Here is a 20,699-nt window from a genome sequence, read left to right on the forward strand (position 1 = left end):
ATTTCATGTCTATTATTATAAGGTGTTTGCTGAAATTTTTTTTATGTATTGTAATTTTCCCCCCTTTTTTTTGTAGGAAAATACACCTTTAGTTCTTCCTGGTGAAAGCGAAAGCTCAGGAAGTAAAGAACTGGATATGATTAGCAACGAGATAAAAGAAATACAAATGTGAGTTGTTTTTATGCAAAACAATTTGATATATATATTTTTTAAATAAGAGTGAAGTCATTCTCTTTGAAAAGTAATTTATGAATTTAAATTGTTTTTGTGTGCATGTGTTGATATATACACTGCTCAAAACAAATAGGGGAGCAAGCAAAAAAGTGAAGAAAACCGTGCGAGACAGCCACGTATTGGCATACAATGGATAGTACACGCGTATCAATACGCAATACAGAAAAAAGATGTAAAAAAATTGGAATTAAGCTTTAATTCTTTGAATATATGGAAAAAACATGAAAAGATGATTTAGGGCAACAATTTGGTTACATGTAAACGATAAAAAAAAAGTACTGTTTAGACATGATGCATGAGTTTTAATAGGGCGTGTGGTCTCCTCAAACATCTAAGACTGCTGCACACCTGTTTGCCATGGATGCGATGAGGTTATCGATCAGACTTTGGGGAATACTGTTCCACTCCTCAAGAAGTGCAATCTGCAAGTCTCGGACAGTAACAGGCGGCCTTGGTCGCGCAGCAATGCATCATCCGAGCATGTCCCAAACATGCTCGATTGGATTCAGGTCAGGAGAGCACGCTGGCCATTCCATACGCTGTATTGTTTCAGCTTCAAGCATGTTCTCCGCCAGACGAGCTCTATGCGGTCGGGCATTATCATCCTGAAAAACAAAGGAATCTCCAATGGCTCCAGCGTAAGGGATGACATGAGGTCGCAGTATCTCATCTGCATACCTTCGGGCCGTCAAAGTGCCATTCCGAATGATATGCAGGTCCGTACGTCCGCCTATGCTGATTCCACCCCATACCATCCAACCAGCTCGTCTGTATTGTGACCTTTCACGAACGAATGCGGGGTTATTTCGAGCGCCCCTGTCCCTCCATACCAGAACACGTCGGGTGTCACACTCCAGACTGAATCGGGACTCGTCTGTAAACAGCACTTGGCTCCAATCATGTTGCTCCCAATCTCGATGTTCAGCAGCCCATCTTCTTCGGGCCGCACGGTGGCGGGGGGTCAACGGAATGCAGACCATTGGCCTACGTGCATAGAGCCCTCCCTCATGAAGCCGATTACGTACTATTTGGCTGGACACCCTTCGTCCTGTTGATAAGAGCAACCGTCTTTGCAGCTGCGTAGCATTCTCTGTTCTCTTTTGATGGGCTGTTAACCATATATACCGGTCATCAGTTGCTGTAGTGCTGCGTGGCCGACCTTGCCCTGGTCGACGTCTAACATTTCCTGTTTTTTGGAATCGATTCCACAGCCTTGCAACAACACTTCTGGCGACTCCAACAGCGTCCGCGACACTACGTTGTGTTTGCCCGGATTCCAGTCTGCCTATAACACACCATGCCATGGATTCCAATAAATCACGTTGTTGAGACATCCTCAAGTCACCCTGTCTCAAAAAAAAATACTGTGCAATCGAATTTCACAGTTACATCAGTAAAACAGACGTTTCTGCAACATCCCGATTTCTGCCCTTATCTCCTTTGTCTGGTTTTTGACGTCATGAACTTTGATTTGCATATGAAGTTTTCTTCTTCCGTTTCCTGCTAGGCTTTAAATTATGGATGATTCATTTTATGTTACTTATCGGTATACATCTTTGCGTAATTTTCTTAAAACCATGTGCTCCCCTAATTGTTTTGAGCAGTGTATATATATTTTTTGTTTTTAATTTGAACAATCATTCACATTTTGTATATCCATTCTCTTGTCTTGATTGTCTATATCAGAGTGCACAACCTCCGGCCTGTGGGCCAAATGTGGCCTGCCAATGGGTTTAAATCCGGCTTGCAGAAGGTGTTCTGATAGAAAAATATCAATGCACACAATATAGGATATAATTATTCTTATGCTGGCCATATTTTCTTCATAAAAAAGAAAGTTGAGGAAATTCTGATCCATATGGGATATTACCAATTATGCCAAAAATTTGTCTGCGGTGAGAAAAGTTGCCAACTTTTGCTAAAATTACTGAACAACTGTTAATGGTAGGAAATAGAGGGCTATACTACAAGTCGCAATGGATTAAAATGTAATTCATGAAAAAAAATGCATGCTTGTGACAATTATGCAAGTTTTTGGGTATGCTGGATAATTGTATGACAAATGGATTGAATAACTTAAAATCAACAAAACATTGCATAAACTGAAAGCACTCCATTTAGATGAAATATGTATGTATAGAACATGTGATGTATAAACTGTTTTAAATGTATGTATATAATTTATTTTTTATGATTTAGGGAAAAAATGACCCTGGAAAAAGATCTAGCCCAAAAAGAAGCAGATGTGAAAATTAAGAGTGGAGAGTTGAAAAACTGCCAGAATGAGTTGGATGCATTGGAAACAATGTTGAAGCAATTGGAAATGCAGAAAGGAGAAGCTCGAAAGAGGTTGAATGATCTTGATAATCAGGTAACACTTATTTAAATAATTTTTTTTCCACTTAACTGGTTTTTATGCTATTGTTTCATACCATTGTATAGGAATTGGGTGTATTTTTCCAATTTCACAAATATTTTTGTTTCAATTTTTTCCCAAATCAAATCAGCTTTTTTCCCTCAATGTCCTAGTATCAAGCTTGCTTTAACTATTGTTGATGCATGACTGCATGTTGAACTAGGTTATTTTAATTAACAAGATCATATCAAGGATGATCAGGAATATATACATTGTTAACGAGCTCATGTTTTTATTGTATATCGAGTGTGACCCTACTGCAACATTGATTCTAATCATCCCACTAATGTAAACATCCCAAAATGCCGTGATCGAATTTTATTCATAACCTTACGAATTTTGTGCTCCATAGATATTCATTGCGCTGTGTTTCTAAGTCAATAACCACAGGCCCGTGTAAATGACAAGTCCAAGGAAACAAAGATAAAACAGTTAATTAATCTTTAATTATTAGGCTACTATAAATAAGGGCATTAAATATACGATTTACAAATAGAAGCTAGGATAGTGCATTTACATAATTTCAATTTACATGGAGAGTGATAAATGGTTCGTAAAGTCGGAAGTGTGACTTACCCCAAATCCGGTGAAGATCAACTTCACTCTTTCGATGGTGCCCATTTCACGCTTATCTTGTGGACTTCCACAACCTCTCTCTATCTCACTCACTCAGTCTCTCTCTATCTCTCCTTGAGTCTCTCCCTGTGTCCCTCAAACTTCATATATATATTTTTCTTTGGCTATCCGCCTACTCCTACCTATATTCCATCAACTTCATTTCATTCGCTAATTCCGATTTTCTTTCCTAAATTTTCTTTTCCGAACTTCTCTTCACTTTACATTATTGGATAACATTTTCCTATGGACATGCGTTTCATTGGCTACTGCTATCCCTTTGGTTCGGTTGACGTTCCTGTGGGAACTATTCCCGGAATTCACAAATCTCCTTTCACCTAATACCATCTGCTCTAACCCTGGACTTTCTCACGCTTTTACCTGTATACAAAATTCTGACCAGCTGCAAATATCATTGAAATATGAGCGCGGCCGCTGAATTTTATTACCATATTCTTCTTATACAACTTATACCGATTTCTTTCATAGTGTCCTGCACCCTTTATGCGATTCATTTCAGTCCCCATATTTATAGATCTGCTTATCGCTACTTTTTATACTACTTCTTCGATTCTGTATTCCTTACGTGCTACGCGCCAAATTTATAGGTTTCTTTCATGATCCATATTCTTTGGGACTCTAACTCCTAACACCTGGATAACACCTGGCTGGTATGGCTTTGAAATACATAATTTCAAAGTCCATCCTTTCATACCATTATTCCTCGAACGATACGATTATTTAACTTTGCTAATTCCTTTACAGTATAACATTCCTCCCCCTGACGCTAAAATTTGCTTACAGCAAATTTTAAAGCTTCAATCAACTTATGAGGATATGGGGTTGTAAAGAGGACTATAGTTACTGACTGTACTACCCTATTACTTGGGCTCTGCCAAAAACTGTTGGGGTAAGTCACCACTTCTTTTACAATATATTGAAACACGAAAAAAATATGAATAGTTATTGAACATAAACATTGTATAAAATTTCCTATATATAATAAACATGAACTCAAGCAATGATATCAATTTCACCATCAACTTAATAAAAGATGAGGTATGGTACATGGCATAAAATCTCCTATGCATTAGAGCCACTCTATGACAGTCCAACCGCAAACACTATACTTATTCATCTGCAAAGAGAACTTTTGGACTTAGTAGAAAATAGACAATCTCACATAAATAAAATTATCAAAAAAATATTTCTCCATCACCTGCATAAAATAGGGACATATTGACATTTTTTTTTTTTTTTTCATTTGAAAATCATTTGGTGAAAATATCTGCATTCTCCTGAAATATATAAATATAAAATATAGCACGTGTTTGTTTCCATGAGTATAACCATATCATCGTTTACAAAATGATAACATAGTGGAACAAGTGAATACAAATAGGAAGATAGTTAACATAATGAGTAATAGGAATCGCATCCCTTGCGATATAAAAGATGTAGTAATATTTGTCCATGGTGCAAACCAATGACTCGGCGATACATGGTTCGCATAAAAGGCCAAAGTTGATAAGTTCGGGTGGAGAATTTCGAGGTTGGGATTCTCCAAACAGAAAGTTAGGGGTTGACATGTATGAACTGTCCTTCCATATAAACACAGTTTATCCGATATGCACCTGGTTTCTGCTTTGAACTGCACCACTTGTTTTTCTGGCGTAGTTCCCAAATGTAGAGTACTTGTCGCCACCGCGATGCGTTGAAAACTCACTGACACTGTCCCTTCGGCACACGAACTATAGGCGACAAAGGTCAATCGTGCTAAAGGGTTGCACGAGTAACAACCTTCTGCTGTAATTTCTTCCGTATGGAATTTCGGGCACACTGTACGTCGTTCCATCACGATGTGGTAATCTTCGAATGACAGATGCACATTGACAGGTTTGCTGAACAACAATTCAGACATTAGCTGTTCATTTTCGTCGATATAAAAATAGTGGTAACCGATAGTGCGTGGTAATGCTGAGACTTTATTCTCGATCATTCTGTGGAGAGCCGACGTCACCATGTGACAATGTAGCACTTCTTCATAAGCGCTACACTGTATACTGTTCTCATTGAAGATGAAAGAATTCGTTAGCGAACTGTTAGCTTGAATTTGTCCAATAGCGTTGCCTTGAGGTACTCCTGCTGGAGCTGCATGTTCGATGTACGCCTCCCTTTGTTTTCCTACTCGCATTATGAGTGAATTTTGCATTAACTGGGTTGGTTGGTCGTACGCGCCAAGGATATGAATTTTAACACCTTTTGTCGTGGACATGACATGATTTGTGACCGTCGCTTGAGATGACGCGTTCATGCTCTCTGTAATTTCCAAATCATAAAAACACGAGTATCCCGTGACGGCTCGTACTTCATAAGTCCTTAAATGATCAGGGACTAGGAAGGCTCTATAAAACAAACAACCTTGGGAGTCAATGATTGTGCATGTCGAGGAACCCGAGTCCATCGCTATACATCTATTTATTCCTGGGTATTGTTTAGACTCAGTCGTTTCCGCAACAAAACTTTTAGCTGGAACACAATGCTCGCCCCATCCACACATAGTGTTTTGAGGACACGCTACTTGGGCGACGGTTTTCAGTTCGGTAGGAAACGTGAAGTATTGTCTCTGGGTATTCCAATTACACTTGACCTTGTTCAATTTTATACTTAGAGAAAATATATTATTTTTGTTTTCATCTTGGAACCACAAACACTGGGTGAATTTCAAATTCTCGAGGGTAATCGTGGCGTGTGTGGTAAGTTTACAAGTGTCTTTGTCATGCACATTTTCACATTCGGTAATCGTTGAAGTCACTATTAAATGGTTATTGCATGTGGTGTCTAGCGAGCATACTACCGATAATAAAGCAAACAGCACCAACAGGGTCACGGTTTGGTTAGGCATTCCAATCCCGTTTAAAAATTGTTGCGTTTGATCAACGGAGTGACGTAACCGGCGACCGACATGGACCCATCCAATCATTGTTAATCTCGCTGTACCTCTAATTATGCGATAGGTGTGGTACACCACGCTGAAAACCGATTTGATAATTGTGAGAACAGTCGTCAAAGCTGTTTTGAGATATATGACCATAATAGAAGTCATTAGTATACACAATGCATACACAGTATATTGTATGGTCGGTGGCAAACATCGTAAATGTTCAAAGGCCGCTACACAGAAAAGACATGGCAATTTCCGGCAAATGGTTCTACCATTGATACGTAATTCTTCTCTCATCGTTAATCCGCCCTGTTCAGCCACAAATATAAATTGAAGGAGTCCCGGAAATCTGAGGAAATTCTCGGGCACCACTGCTTGCTTAACGGAATTATTGAAGTGAACAATTTCTTCTAGTCCTTCCTTCCTTACTATTAAAACACCCGATGTAGAAACTCTAACTACAGGGTCATGAAATTCGATAAATTGTCCGTTATGATTAAAAATGGCTTCTTCTTGATCTAACAAAGCGCGGCGATGGCGCTTGTGCACACTATCATGATCTACACGTTGATCACAAAAGGTTAAGGAAATTATACGCGGATCTTCAATAACATTGAATCCATCTATGTGAAAAATAGTGGATTTGCCGTGTTTGATTTTACAAAAACACGTCGCTGGGCTTTTACACGTCATTTCTTGGCAATATTCGGCCGCCCCATTGCATGGTGTGCTAGTGGAGCATCCGCATGGGAAACCGTCTCTTGTACACTCGAAAATTTTAGTAGTTCCCGGAACCGTAAGATTCTGCTTCATTACGAATTGACGGGGTTGTATTAGTTTTTGTGCTGTGCGCGGAGACCATATATAGCTTTTCCACACACGTACACAATTTTGACATCGTTTGGTCACTGCACAACTAGTCGCGGGCAAGTGCGCATGCTGTGCCTTGGATAACACGTGTGAGCATCTTTGGATGGCATCCTTCATTTCACATATCTCAACATTGTGTCTCGCCATTGCGCTGCTGCTGGTGAAAACTAGGAATATAATCTAGAAAGAGAAAAGTTGCGGTGTTTTTTTTTTTTTTTTTTGTACTGATTCTTAGTGATTAAGGAAAGTCACCTTCCTGTATACAAACCAGATTATATTAGATATCTCTCTCCATGAATATATTAAAGTTAAAATGGCAGCAAAATGTTACCATTTACTATTTTCTTATTAATTAATAGTAATGACATTCAATAGTTTCTGAGCTAGCGAATCTGCGATTCGGTCCAGAACAGTCTTTTCGGATTCTTGGTAATCACTTGGTTGTGATATCCAAGACATGAATTTTTCAGCCATGGTTGTATCATTTTCTACATGACTGTTACCGCTATTGGACGCATTAGAATTTTCTACGGAATTACTGTCCGTCTTTTGATCAATAATATTTAACTTCTGTACTCGACCATATTCATCCCGCGGTCGAAGATTATAATGGGACTCTTCTCTTATAGTTCCGGAACTTTCCCTTTCAATGGATTCTTGCTCACCCCCCATTTCATTTTCGTCTATAAAAGGAAGGTCATCCCAAGCAATAGAAAAATTCTGTGGGGAGACATTCGGTTCGGCGCCTGTGTTGTCCCCCTGGTCATCTGTAACTGGTATTGTGTTATTTTTTGGGTATTGGTATGAATAGAGAAACTCGGGGAGATCCAAAAAGGCATTGTCGTCATTGTTGCTTTCTGTAGCTTGCGGTATTTCCGTATTGTCGTCCTCAGTCGTTTCTTGTCCTTCGTCTGCGGAATTCTCATCATCTATTATTTCCGGGTAAGGTTCATAGGGTCTTTCTAATTGAATTTTCGTTAATCTGTCACTATGTACGCATTGACTAGGTTTCTCTGGTTTATAAATATGTTTTATACAAAATAGTACTGGTGATTTTTGTTCAACAATACGGTAAGGACCTGAAGATAATCTGCATAATTTACGATTAACTCCTTTCTTAAGTAAACCCGGATTATATAAATAAACCATATCACCTAATTTCAACTTTTTATCGAATGCGGTTTTCTCCCGATATTGCTCTTGCTGCTCAGCCGCTGCAAGCATACTTGTCCGCACAAATTCGTGCGCTTTTTGCAACTTCGGTAGCAATTGAAGAACATAATCTTCATGCGTATAGTAATTAAACGTTTGGGGTTCTTTCAATAACTCCTCCGCTGTATTCATGTCTTTCCCAAAAAGGACAAAATATGGACTTTCTTTCAGTACCGCATGTACAGCGCTCCGGTAGGACATGAGAACATGGGGTAAAAGATCATCCCATTCATTTGATTCGTCTAAAAGGCATGATAAGGTATGCGTTAAGGTAGCGTGACACCTCTCATTAGAACTATTTGTTTGCGGATGTAACGCGGATGTTGAAAGTGGTTTTATTTTAAGCTTTTCCAGCATTGCTCGGAAAACTGACTTATGTAAGTTGGATCCCCTATCAGTGAGACAAAATTGCGGTCGGCCATAACGCGCAATTATTTCCGAATAAAATGTCCGTGCTAAAGTCTCTGACTTGGTGTCAGGTAACGCTACTGCTTCAATGAATTTACTAAAATTATCCATCATCACCAATATGTATCTATTACCATGCGAAGTTATGTGAAAAGGACCCATTATATCAACCGACACTAATTGAAATGGCTCCGTAGGGATAAAATTACGTTGTAATGAAGCCTTTTTACGTGGGTCATGACTACGCCTTTCTAAACAAATACGACAAGTATTGACATGAATTTGACAGTCTCTGTAATAGCCGGGCCAAAAATACTGACTCCTCAGGCGCTGAAAAGTTTTGTCAAATCCCATGTGACTGCTTAAATTGTCGTGTATTTCGGTTAATATTTCATTACGCAAAACTAGGGGTATTACAACCTGTTCGATATAATCATCCCTGATGGGACGAATATCTTTAGATGCATAATGACATAAAAGACCATTTTTCATGAAATAAGCGTCACCCATCTTTTTAACTGGTTCCGCGTTTTGCCCAGTTAACATGTCAATAATAGGTTTTAATTGAGCATCGCGTCTTTGCTGTTCACGGATTCGTTGTTCTAATGATGAGTGGCCGGTCGTTACAGTATTTATAGCACGGCTCAAACAATCTGGTGCTTGATTCGACTGTCCAGCAACGTGCTCGACTTGAAAATCATATTCGGCTAAATTCAAACACCACCTGGTTAAACGAGGGTTTTTTGTCTTAAGCGAAATTAGGTATTGGAGTGGTCGATGATCGCTCTTCACCCGAAATCGTCTCCCAATTAAATAGGGCCTAAAATAGTTTATCCCCTCCATGATAGCAAGTAATTCTTGCTCCACTGCTGGATAATTTTGTTCCGCAGGTTTAAATTTACGGGACATGTACGCTATGGGGTGATTACCTCCATCATACTCTTGATACAAACAACACCCAATTCCTATTTTGCTGGCATCCGCGGACATAATAAATTCCTTGGTAAAGTCGGGAAATGCCAGTACAGGTGGGTTTCGTAGCGCTTGCTGAAGATATTTAAAAGCTTCTTGCTGCCTTTGGCCCCATATAAAATTTACATTTTTCTTAGTTAATTCAGTAAGGGGTTTGGCAATGTCAGAGTAAAATGGTATGAACTTCTTAAAAAAATTACACATGCCCAGGAAACGTCGAACTTCCTTTACCGTCCGTGGTTGCGGAAATTCGTCGATAGCTTTAACATTATCCGTGTGGGGACGAATTCCATTTTGCGAAATTATATGACCTAAATATTTAATCTCGGTTTGAAAGAATTTACATTTCTTCGGTGCAAGCTTTAAATTGTACTTCTCGAGTAATTTAAATACTCTGACCAATTTCTGTAAATGTGACTCAAGATCCGGACTAGCAATTAATATATCGTCAATGAAACAATGTATATAATCATCATTTAATTCTGATAGAAGACTATTAGCCAATTTTTGGAAAGCCACAGCACTATTCTTCATCCCCATGGGTAAACAATTGAATTGGAAACAACCCTCCTCATTACGGAAGGAAACTAGGGGTCTATCCTCTTCGGCGAGTTCAAGCTGATAATATGCACTACAAAGATCCAGGCTGCTAAAATATTTGGCTCCCTTTAATTGTGCCAAAATGTCCTGGATTAAAGGTAATGCATACTCATCCGATTTGATTGCCTCATTTGTCCGTCTAAGATCGACAACCATGCGATACGTATTTTGTTCTCGTTTTCTCACCATGATTGTCGGTGCGGGGTGAGAACTGACACAAGGCTCAATTATTTTACTCTGCAACATGTCGTTAATTTGTTTCCTCATCTCTCCTCGTAAGTGATAAGGTGTCCGATATATCGGCGACTTTTTTATTTCCTGATCCGACCACGAGATTTTATATTTTCCAAGAGACGTGCGCCCAATTTCACTGATATCGCGGGCGAAAACATGGGCATAGCTCAAAAGCAAAGGGGTTAGTTTCTTTTTGATCCCTGGTGGCAAGTCACCTAAGTCAAAGTCCTGTTCTGATAATTTATTTAATTTCTTATTCTCCAATGGTATTGGAGGTTCACCTATTTCGTCACACTCGATTACTGAAACTTTTCCCAGCTTCGTACCTTTACTTACATGTTTATGATGTTGTGACACATTGGCAATTAACACATTAATTTTCCCATGCTCATCGACCTTTCCCACTGAATGGGCCACCCATACCGAATTTGTCATATTTCTATTCCTTGGTGAAACTTCTACCTCATTTCCACATTGAAGTTGTGGAACCTTCACTGATATAATTTTAGACGATCGCGCCGGTAACCACAGTTTTTCGCTCAATGTGATATTTACACTACTACTGCCATTAGGAGTCGCACCTGGTGTACCTACTAATAAGGGGATATTCGTAGACTGATTACGCAAACATCCACTTCCTACATCCAAAATAAACTTTCCCGATTTTATAAAGTCAAAACCTAAAATGGCCTTATACTCTTTACTGAGCTCATAGTCGGAAACATATACTTTCTGATTAATTGTAAAAGATCCAACTTCTATAGGTACACTAAAACATGAATTATGGGGCAGTGTTTGTCCCGTGACACCACGAATTTCAATCTTATCATTTAGTATCTCTTGACATTGCGCATTATTTACAATTCTTTTCATGAGAATGGGGTCAATGACACTTATACAAGCCCCGGAATCCACGAGAGCGGGGAATTCGAGTGAACCCACTCGTACTATTATAATAGGTAGGTTATGGCCTAAAATTCCCGGTTGGTTAAGGAAGGATACGCAATTTTTGTGTAGTTGGCCTCCCCTACCCAAAAATTGTCACTGCCTCTCCGTTTGCTGACCGTTCCTGCTCTGACTTCTATAATTCCCTCTTCGGGAGGAAAAGTTTGCTCTATTCATTGGAGTCGACCTCCTCGGAAAAACGCTGACATTCGGACAATGTCGAATGAAGTGTGCGCTTGATCCACATTGAAAACAGGCGCGGTTGCCTTGTTGGGGCGCTCTAGCTAAAGGCCGTGGTGGGTCATTGTATCGTTGGGAAAAGTTACGAGTGTGGGATTGTTGATTATGAATGGGAACGAAGCTGCTCCTATTGTGAGACCCTTTTACCTCTCTCATCTCCTTGGAGAGTTCCTCAAGTTTAGTACGCTGTTGTACCGACTCATTCATAATTTCGGCCATCATTGATTGCAAAGATGCGAAATCGAAATTTGACTGCGGCTGTTGACTCGAGGCTACATTAACGGTCCCGAATGAACGGCAAAGACCTTCATTATTTTCTATTAACGTGGCGATTTTAATCGCCGTTGCTAGATCTTGGGGATCCTGGTTTAACACACTTTTTTGAATTCGGGGATTAAGTCCCGCTAGAAATTGGGATAATTTTGTGCGGTCGGCGAGACGCTCCACTTCCGGGCTAGAAAAATTTGCCCCTTCAAGGAAACCGAAAGCCGCATTCTTGATTCGTGAAGCGAATTCTTTGACGTTCTCATTTGCCTTCTGTTTACAACCCGTGAAATTTTGCAAATGATATGTTAAGGGAAATTCGTTGTGGAAAAACTTCAAAAATTCAGTTTTGAAACGTTCATAATTTGTTTCCGATCTCAGTTCCGGACTGGTGGCAACAAATTCGGCAGCGCGTCCTTTCAATTTTGATTTCAGGACAATTAATTTTTCATTATCCTGCCAGTCTGCTAATTTTGCGGTATCCTCTAGGGATTCAATGAAATATTCGGCCGAAAACGACGGTTCTGAACCGGAAAAATTTGCGATTAGCCCTAAATAGCCAGTGATTGTGTTAACCTTTACTTGGGGTGCTTCACCCGATGAATGCACCACACTACTACCACCGTGATTAGGCATTGTAATTTACCGCTTACGAAAAGTTATTGAATATTAATATGAAATTACGTTATATATTAATGCAACCTTGGACTCACATTGACACGGTACTGGTCTGAGGCACCATTGTTAACGACTCATGTTTTTATTGTATATCGAGTGTGACCCTACTGCAACATTGATTCTAATCATCCCACTAATGTAAACATCCCAAAATGCCGTGATCGAATTTTATTCATAACCTTACGAATTTTGTGCTCCATAGATATTCATTGCGCTGTGTTTCTAAGTCAATAACCACAGGCCCGTGTAAATGACAAGTCCAAGGAAACAAAGATAAAACAGTTAATTAATCTTTAATTATTAGGCTACTATAAATAAGGGCATTAAATATACGATTTACAAATAGAAGCTAGGATAGTGCATTTACATAATTTCAATTTACATGGAGAGTGATAAATGGTTCGTAAAGTCGGAAGTGTGACTTACCCCAAATCCGGTGAAGATCAACTTCACTCTTTCGATGGTGCCCATTTCACGCTTATCTTGTGGACTTCCACAACCTCTCTCTATCTCACTCACTCAGTCTCTCTCTATCTCTCCTTGAGTCTCTCCCTGTGTCCCTCAAACTTCATATATATATTTTTCTTTGGCTATCCGCCTACTCCTACCTATATTCCATCAACTTCATTTCATTCGCTAATTCCGATTTTCTTTCCTAAATTTTCTTTTCCGAACTTCTCTTCACTTTACATTATTGGATAACATTTTCCTATGGACATGCGTTTCATTGGCTACTGCTATCCCTTTGGTTCGGTTGACGTTCCTGTGGGAACTATTCCCGGAATTCACAAATCTCCTTTCACCTAATACCATCTGCTCTAACCCTGGACTTTCTCACGCTTTTACCTGTATACAAAATTCTGACCAGCTGCAAATATCATTGAAATATGAGCGCGGCCGCTGAATTTTATTACCATATTCTTCTTATACAACTTATACCGATTTCTTTCATAGTGTCCTGCACCCTTTATGCGATTCATTTCAGTCCCCATATTTATAGATCTGCTTATCGCTACTTTTTATACTACTTCTTCGATTCTGTATTCCTTACGTGCTACGCGCCAAATTTATAGGTTTCTTTCATGATCCATATTCTTTGGGACTCTAACTCCTAACACCTGGATAACACCTGGCTGGTATGGCTTTGAAATACATAATTTCAAAGTCCATCCTTTCATACCATTATTCCTCGAACGATACGATTATTTAACTTTGCTAATTCCTTTACAGTATAACAACATGAAAGAAAATCACTGTTGAATTACTATCGTGAATCACTTTTTGCACGATTATTTTGAATTTCTAAAACATTTTTGAGGCAATATAAAGTTTATTTAGCATTTTTGCATAGTAGATTTCTTGTAGAGTATACTTTCAAGGAAGCATGACCCATTGCTTATTTTGTTTAGTTGCTGTAGCTTGTTATAAATTGTGCTGAATAATATATATGTTTAGAATGTGGATTTTGGTTTCAAAATTTTTTTCAACCCATAACTTATAATAGTTCTCATAATTAAATTTAATAATTTGTGTTTTTTGCGTTTGTGCCTTCCTGTTTTGTAGTTTTTTAAATTATTATTTTGCACGTCAATTCTGGTTACAATATGCATGCTGTTTAATGTGCTTGATAGTTTTTTTTTTTTACCTCTTGAATAAATTAGAAAAGCTCTGTAGATCAAACACTCACGGAAGCAATCGAATCAATGGAAGAAGAACTTAACCAGGTAGTTTTTGTGTTGTGTATTGTTTTTCAATGTTTTGTGATGTTAGTATTTTTTTTTGTTAAAGGCTTCCCCTCTCCCGAACACATTCAAAAAATATGTTGTTTGGAGCTGAAAAAAGTATCTTTTTTTTTACCTGTCTTTTTTTTGTTGAACATAATCTAAGAGTAACATTTTCTTGTATTTAAATGATTTAGGTGGGTTTTTTTTAATTCTGGATTGAATAACTTCATTAGGGACTTCATTGGTAGAACTTGATTAAGCATTCATTTGCTCTATACTCTGTGATTATTTACTTAGAGAGATATATATCTCTGAGTATATACATGAATGAATGCCAGAACTTTGCCACTGGACTCATCCCTCTGAGTATATACAGGGTGCCTCAGCACCAGGTTTACGAACTTCTAGAAGGGGTAGGGTGCACCCAGATGACTCAGAATCATTTGCAATGTAGGGTCGGAAATGTTTTCCTGACGCATTAGAAGGCGTTACACAAGAACTATAGTTATGGGTGTTTTGTGCATTGGCCTGCTCGATCACCGTATCATGCCCCAATTGGTTCTTTCAGAGTCCCCAAACTGGAGGTATATCAAAGCATTGGTATATGACACTATTGACAGCACTGAAAAACTTGTTGCCTGCATTGCAGGAAAATCCTAGACATGCCCAGAATCTTCTAGAATGTTCAAAATCAAATCCTTTGAGATGTGAGATCTGCATTACAGCTCATAAATGACACTTTAAACACCTTTGACCTCTGTCACTTTTTTTATGCCATTTATTATTGAAACATGTGTTCACTTACATGGTGTCCTTTCACTTGTGTTTTCTGTGTACCCTACCGCATCAGGAAAGCATTTCCAACCCTGCATTGCTATGTGATTCTCAGTCGTTAAGCCATACCCTACCCCTCCTGGAGGTTTGTAAAAGTGGTGCTGAGACACCCTGTATACTCACTGTACTCTGTGAGCTCAATAAAAGTGTTGAAACTCAAACTAATTTTTTTTTATCATTATAAACTTTGATGTTTTTTCCTATATGTTGTGATTTGGTTTGCATGTTATTGTTTTATGCTTTGAGAGCACAACTAATTCTGATGCTTCAATCTGCTATGTTCATGTAGGATTTACTAATTTAAGGCTAGCCAAATGGCTTGCTGCTTTTAAACTGTGATTCCCATTCTATTAGGTATCTATTATCATTCTGTTTAATTGCATGCAATCTATCTTATAAGTAAAAGGTTTTTAACACACTGTGGGTACCATGACCTCCTGATGAATGATGCCATTCATTTTGTAAATTTTTTTAACTTAATTTTTAGAACAGTGAAACAAGTCTAAGAAAGACATTGTATATGAGGTGGAAATCTGTCTTTTATATGGAATCAAAAATAGTCCCAGTCTTGATTAAAGTTTTGACATGCACTTTTATAAAATGAAAACTTGTATGAAACTGAATATTATTTGAGTCTTTTGGCATTCTGTTTCATGTAGGTTCCACTGTAATTTATGCCCAATGAAAAATTGATGAAATAAAAAAATTTAAAGACCCATTTTTCTCCAATTGTAGATTGAGTTATTGAAGATACAGAAGGAAGAACAGAAAGTGGGTCTAGAGGTATAGTTTTTCAATTTTATGTTTCAAATATTTGGGAAACTTTATAGACTCTTGTGTAAGCAGAGTTTTTTTCTGTTAAATGTTTTCTGGTTTTTTAGGGGTATATTGTCTTAGATGCAGATCAGTTTTGGAGAAAAAAAATTAAAGACTTTTACCAACCCCATCCCTATAGCAGGGATCCACTGACTGGCCTGTAAAGTAATTTCCACCTGATCCACGAAAACGGAACCATCTTTGTAGCATCATGTTGGGGGGGGGGATGCTCCTAGGCTGAGCAATACCCCCAACCTGCAAGCCGGATACAATTGCTGGTAATTAATATGCAAGGCCAACAAAGGCCCCTCATACACCGAGAGGTGCCAGGTAGTGCCCAGATGAACCAATGCATACGTGCATGAAAGGTGTTTCCAAAATGTGTTGATCCACATAACACTCTAATGTTAAATCATCAGTTGTGTGAATAGTAACCTTTTTGGATATCCAGCCAAAAGACTTTTTTTTTTTTTTTTTTAAACCGAGCACAACTCAGGTCTATCGCCATAGGCAATTTTCTACCTAGTGAGTTGTGCCGGAAGTGTAATTGTGTGTACCTAACAGTCTGAGTGCGTATCAAGTGTTGTGTATGATTTTTCAGTGCTGCCATCTATATCTCAGAAGTGAAGTGAGTGATGTGTCGTGACTGAATATTTGTACTGTTTGTAGGTCTGTTGCTCTCTGTGGCGAGACTTTTTAACGGGGAGATCGGCTCGCATTTGCGCCTCGAAGTTGGGAACCACAGAAAACCAACTTCAGCCGACCCAGCCAAAAGACTGAAATATTGTGCACCCGTGCCTTCTTGCCCAGTGGATACACAATATAATTATAGCGTAGTATTATTACTGTTTCATAAATAGTTGGCCCAAAAAAATGATTAAAAATATTTTGATTATTTTACATTGTAACTTTTACACCATAGAAGGAAACATTTTTTTCCTCTCTGAAATGGGTCTAATTTTTGAGACTAATAAATTTGTCCTAATTTTTTGCAGTTTAGGGTAAGTAAGGGAGGGTCAGCTTACATACAAATTTTTACGGTAATTAGAGGACAAAGATTTTGCTTAAACCATTCTCTTTTTTTATCACTCGTGAGTCATAGTGATCACTCTGTAAATATCTCATGCATTGAAGTTCTAAAAATTGTAACTTACTTTTCTTCTTTAGGCTCAGGAGGAAGAACTCAAGACAAAAAGGGAAGAACTTAGCAGTATGAAGCAAGAAGAAGAGAAATTGGAAACACTGATAAAAGACAACAAGAAACATTTAGAAGTTCTCACAAACAAGTTGCAAAGTACTCAGTTGCAGATCAGTCAGGTAAAAAAACGTCATGTGCTCTTTTATTTTTTTACCTATGTGAATTTAGGAACTGTTTAATTTAGAAAAAATAATGTATGTATATCATCCTATTGACATTAATTTCAACCGATTTTGAAAGAGTTGTATTTCCATCACCTAAACTAACAGAGTTTATTCACAGTTTTCTCTTAAATTGCAATTTCAAATGTATCAGTTGAAAAACAATTTTTTGATGAACATCATTTATAAAATTAAAGTTTTAATCTAAAATCAGTGATGGCTTATCGATCTAATTATAGCTAAAACTCAAAATTGACCAAGTGAATGAACAGTACCAGCTAATGACAGATGGAATTACAAAAATGGATGCTGCTCTTCAGAATGGTGACAGTAGCATTGTACCTGATTATATTTTGAATGGAATTTCTCCCGTTCATGAGATTGATCTGAATACCTTTGCCCCTTCTGTGAGTTTGCAGAATCTGCATTTATAAATATTCTTTTCTTTTGAAAACAAAATATATATATTTATCTAAATAGATTTTATTTTCACACTTTTATCTATAAACAAAATATTCATATACTTTGGTTCTGATTAATCAAATGTTGATTAGTGTAGTAAGTAAGCATAGACTTTAAAAAGTAATTTCAAGTAGATATTAGTTTGTTTGGTTCGCCATTGAATAAACCAGCTGTAAATAAATATATTTTTTATTCATTCTGTTGCTTTTGGTGTTTCCCCCCCCCCCCATCATCAAAGTCATGTTAAACATAAAACTAGAAATTAAATTTTTATGTGCATTCTATATCTGTATTGTTGAGAGAAAAAAATTTAAAACATTTCTGATACCTTAAAAAACTCTTATTACACTGGGTAAAGTTCACACCTAATCTGCAAACGAAAGCGGGTAATAGATGGGAACATAGAACACCACAGCAACCCTGTCCTATTTCTAACCATTTTCAATTTATGGTGGATAATGGAAAAAAATGTGCCAAATCTAAAAAAAAAAACCCCAAATTTGTGCAGTTTCTGAAAGACGTACTCAGAGACTAAGCTCATATTTAGAAAGAACAGAAAAAGTGCTATAGGGTGGCATTATTTTCATTAGAATATCTGGCTTTAATGGTGAGCTGCAACAACAGCATCTATTGCAGAAGACCTCCGTGTGATGCTTGTGACGTCACTGAAGAAGGTCATCTCGCCTATAGCCATTAGATATACTACAAAAAAGGGTAAAGATGGTGCATGCAAAAAAAAATCGGCCTGCTATATCTAATAGCTATAGATAACTTTTGGAGGCCTTCTGTTATAGATGGTGTTTGCTGCATTCACTGAGAGATTGGCAAAGTAAAAAATCAACTTGTTGAAATCTGTAATTGTCATTCTAGATTTCAGTAATGCATTGCAAATTAAAGGTTAAATTTTTCCTCAGCTAGAACACATATGTTATATTGTAAGGCTCTTTTGAAAGCTGGTGAAATGGACAAATTTTTGGTGAATTTGACCTATTGTAGCTAGAAGAGGGTTTGGGAATCGACAGTTACAGATTTTGGTGAGAATTCGATTTTGCACTTCTTCAATCTCTCAGCTCTTGTAGCTTGCCACTAAATTCAGATATTCTAATGAAAATGATATCACCTTACAGGATTTTGTCTGTTCTTTCCAAATATGTGCTTAGTTTTTGTGTAGGCCTTTTAAAAGCTTCACAAATTTGGGTGGGTTTTTTTTCAGACTTGATGTGTTTTCCTTCCGCTATCTATTATTCACTATACCTTGAAAATGGTTAGAGATTGGACAAGGTTGCTATGGTGTTTTTTCTTTTTGGGCACACACCTACAACTCTCTTTTGCTTGGCAGATTAGGGGAAGTTCACCCTATATACATTTTTGCCACTCCACATCAAATTGCTTAACATCTTTTGTTAGATTTTGATATTTATCATTTTATACTTAAATAATATTAAATTAATGATATTTTATGTATAAATCAGTGAAGTCTATATATTTTCTGATGTTTTTTTCCTAGGGTGATAATGAAAATGTCCAAAGCGAAGTCAATGGACCTGTGGCTGATTTTCAAGTGAGTTTTGAAATCATCTTAATTTTTATTACTATGGATAATGTATTTAAATTTTCAAGTGCCAATATTCTAGCCTAACTTTTATTATAATATATACTCTTTTATGAGAATGTGTGGTGCATAATTTATATTTGCGACCATTAATAAAGTTTTAAAAATGTTCATAAGAAATTATTGGGTGTGTGTGTGCGCACGCGTGCGTGAAATTTTCAATTTTGTGTATACAGCAAAATGAAAAAAAATTATCCATTCTTTTGCCATAACACAATTTTCAGGTTTGCCACACTGCCTTCTGTGCATGCGTGTTTAGAATTGATACTACTGTGGTCACATTATCAAAGTTTAGCTGTGGTAGTGTCATTTTTCCTGTTTCTTTTTGAGTATAAACATGGCCACTAGCAAAAGAGGAACAAATACAAGGCCACAACAGGCAAAATGTCCAATGAGGTGGCTGAGAAAATGATGCCCATAACAAATATGGATGTCATATATTTCTAAAATATAGCAACCCCCAATCAAAAATGCAATCATAAAAACTAAAGACTATATATACATGATAAAATGTTATACAATGCCCATAAAATGTATTTAGGATTGTCTTATTGTAAGTATGGATAGCTTCTCTATTTACCCCAGCATCTTTATCATATTTTTTTTTAACGTGTCAATTGTGTTGGAATTTTCTACCCCCGGGGATAAGCTATTCCATTTATTAACAACTCTATTGGAGAAGAATTCCCTGCGACACCCTAACCTAGAATTGTCCTTTGCCAAATGGTACTGGTGTCCCCTTGTAAGAGCAGTTGATTAGTGACATTAATAATTCATGGTCTAAACTTTCCTGTGGGTGAATTTGAACCCAAGCACCCTGAACTCTTCCCATCTCTGACTTCATGACTTAACAACCCACCATGACATCATTTAGAGCAGTAATCCTATTTCTCTGATTAGTAGGTGTGCCAGAGGCTGAAATTCATCTCCCCAGCATGACCCAACCCACACGGGTAAAAGACTTACATCCCGGAAGGGACAGAGCCTGGGTCGTGTGTGGTCTGACAGAGGCTGAAATTCGTTGGAGGCTTACAATGCAATACAGGGATGCTGTACCAAATAGAGCAATGTTAAAGTGTGTATGAGTAGATAGAGAAGTTTTAAAGAATGCAAGCATGATGGATCAGGATGTCCCAAGTTCTACTGGCCAACACATAAGTTACCATAGACCAGTGTTTTTCAACCTTTGGTCCCCCGCACCCTTTGGTGGGATCCATGAGTATTTTCTAAGGGGTCAGCAGATCATTATCATTTACCACC

The 20,699-nt window shown here is 37.8% G+C and overlaps 1 protein-coding gene across 2 annotated transcripts in view; it reads left to right on the forward strand.

Moving 5' to 3' along the window:
• Positions 1–20,699, forward strand: part of Eps-15 (Epidermal growth factor receptor pathway substrate 15) — a 42,634-nt gene that overhangs the window by 15,555 nt on the left and 6,380 nt on the right. Inside the window, exons 12-18 of one of the 2 annotated variants that reach the window (XM_089240573.1) lie at positions 77–168; positions 2,434–2,605; positions 14,294–14,356; positions 15,926–15,973; positions 17,174–17,323; positions 17,605–17,772; positions 19,335–19,388. In XM_089240573.1, coding sequence (XP_089096699.1) covers positions 77–168; positions 2,434–2,605; positions 14,294–14,356; positions 15,926–15,973; positions 17,174–17,323; positions 17,605–17,772; positions 19,335–19,388 — 747 coding nt within the window. The remainder of the gene's footprint in view (positions 1–76; positions 169–2,433; positions 2,606–14,293; positions 14,357–15,925; positions 15,974–17,173; positions 17,324–17,604; positions 17,773–19,334; positions 19,389–20,699) is intronic. The other variant, XM_089240572.1, reaches the window with a different exon arrangement.

Source organism: Pholcus phalangioides, unplaced genomic scaffold (assembly GCF_987345545.1).
Source record: "Pholcus phalangioides strain wild (caught in Gottingen) unplaced genomic scaffold, Ppha-v1.0 ptg000013l_1, whole genome shotgun sequence".
NCBI lineage: Eukaryota > Metazoa > Arthropoda > Arachnida > Araneae > Pholcidae > Pholcus > Pholcus phalangioides.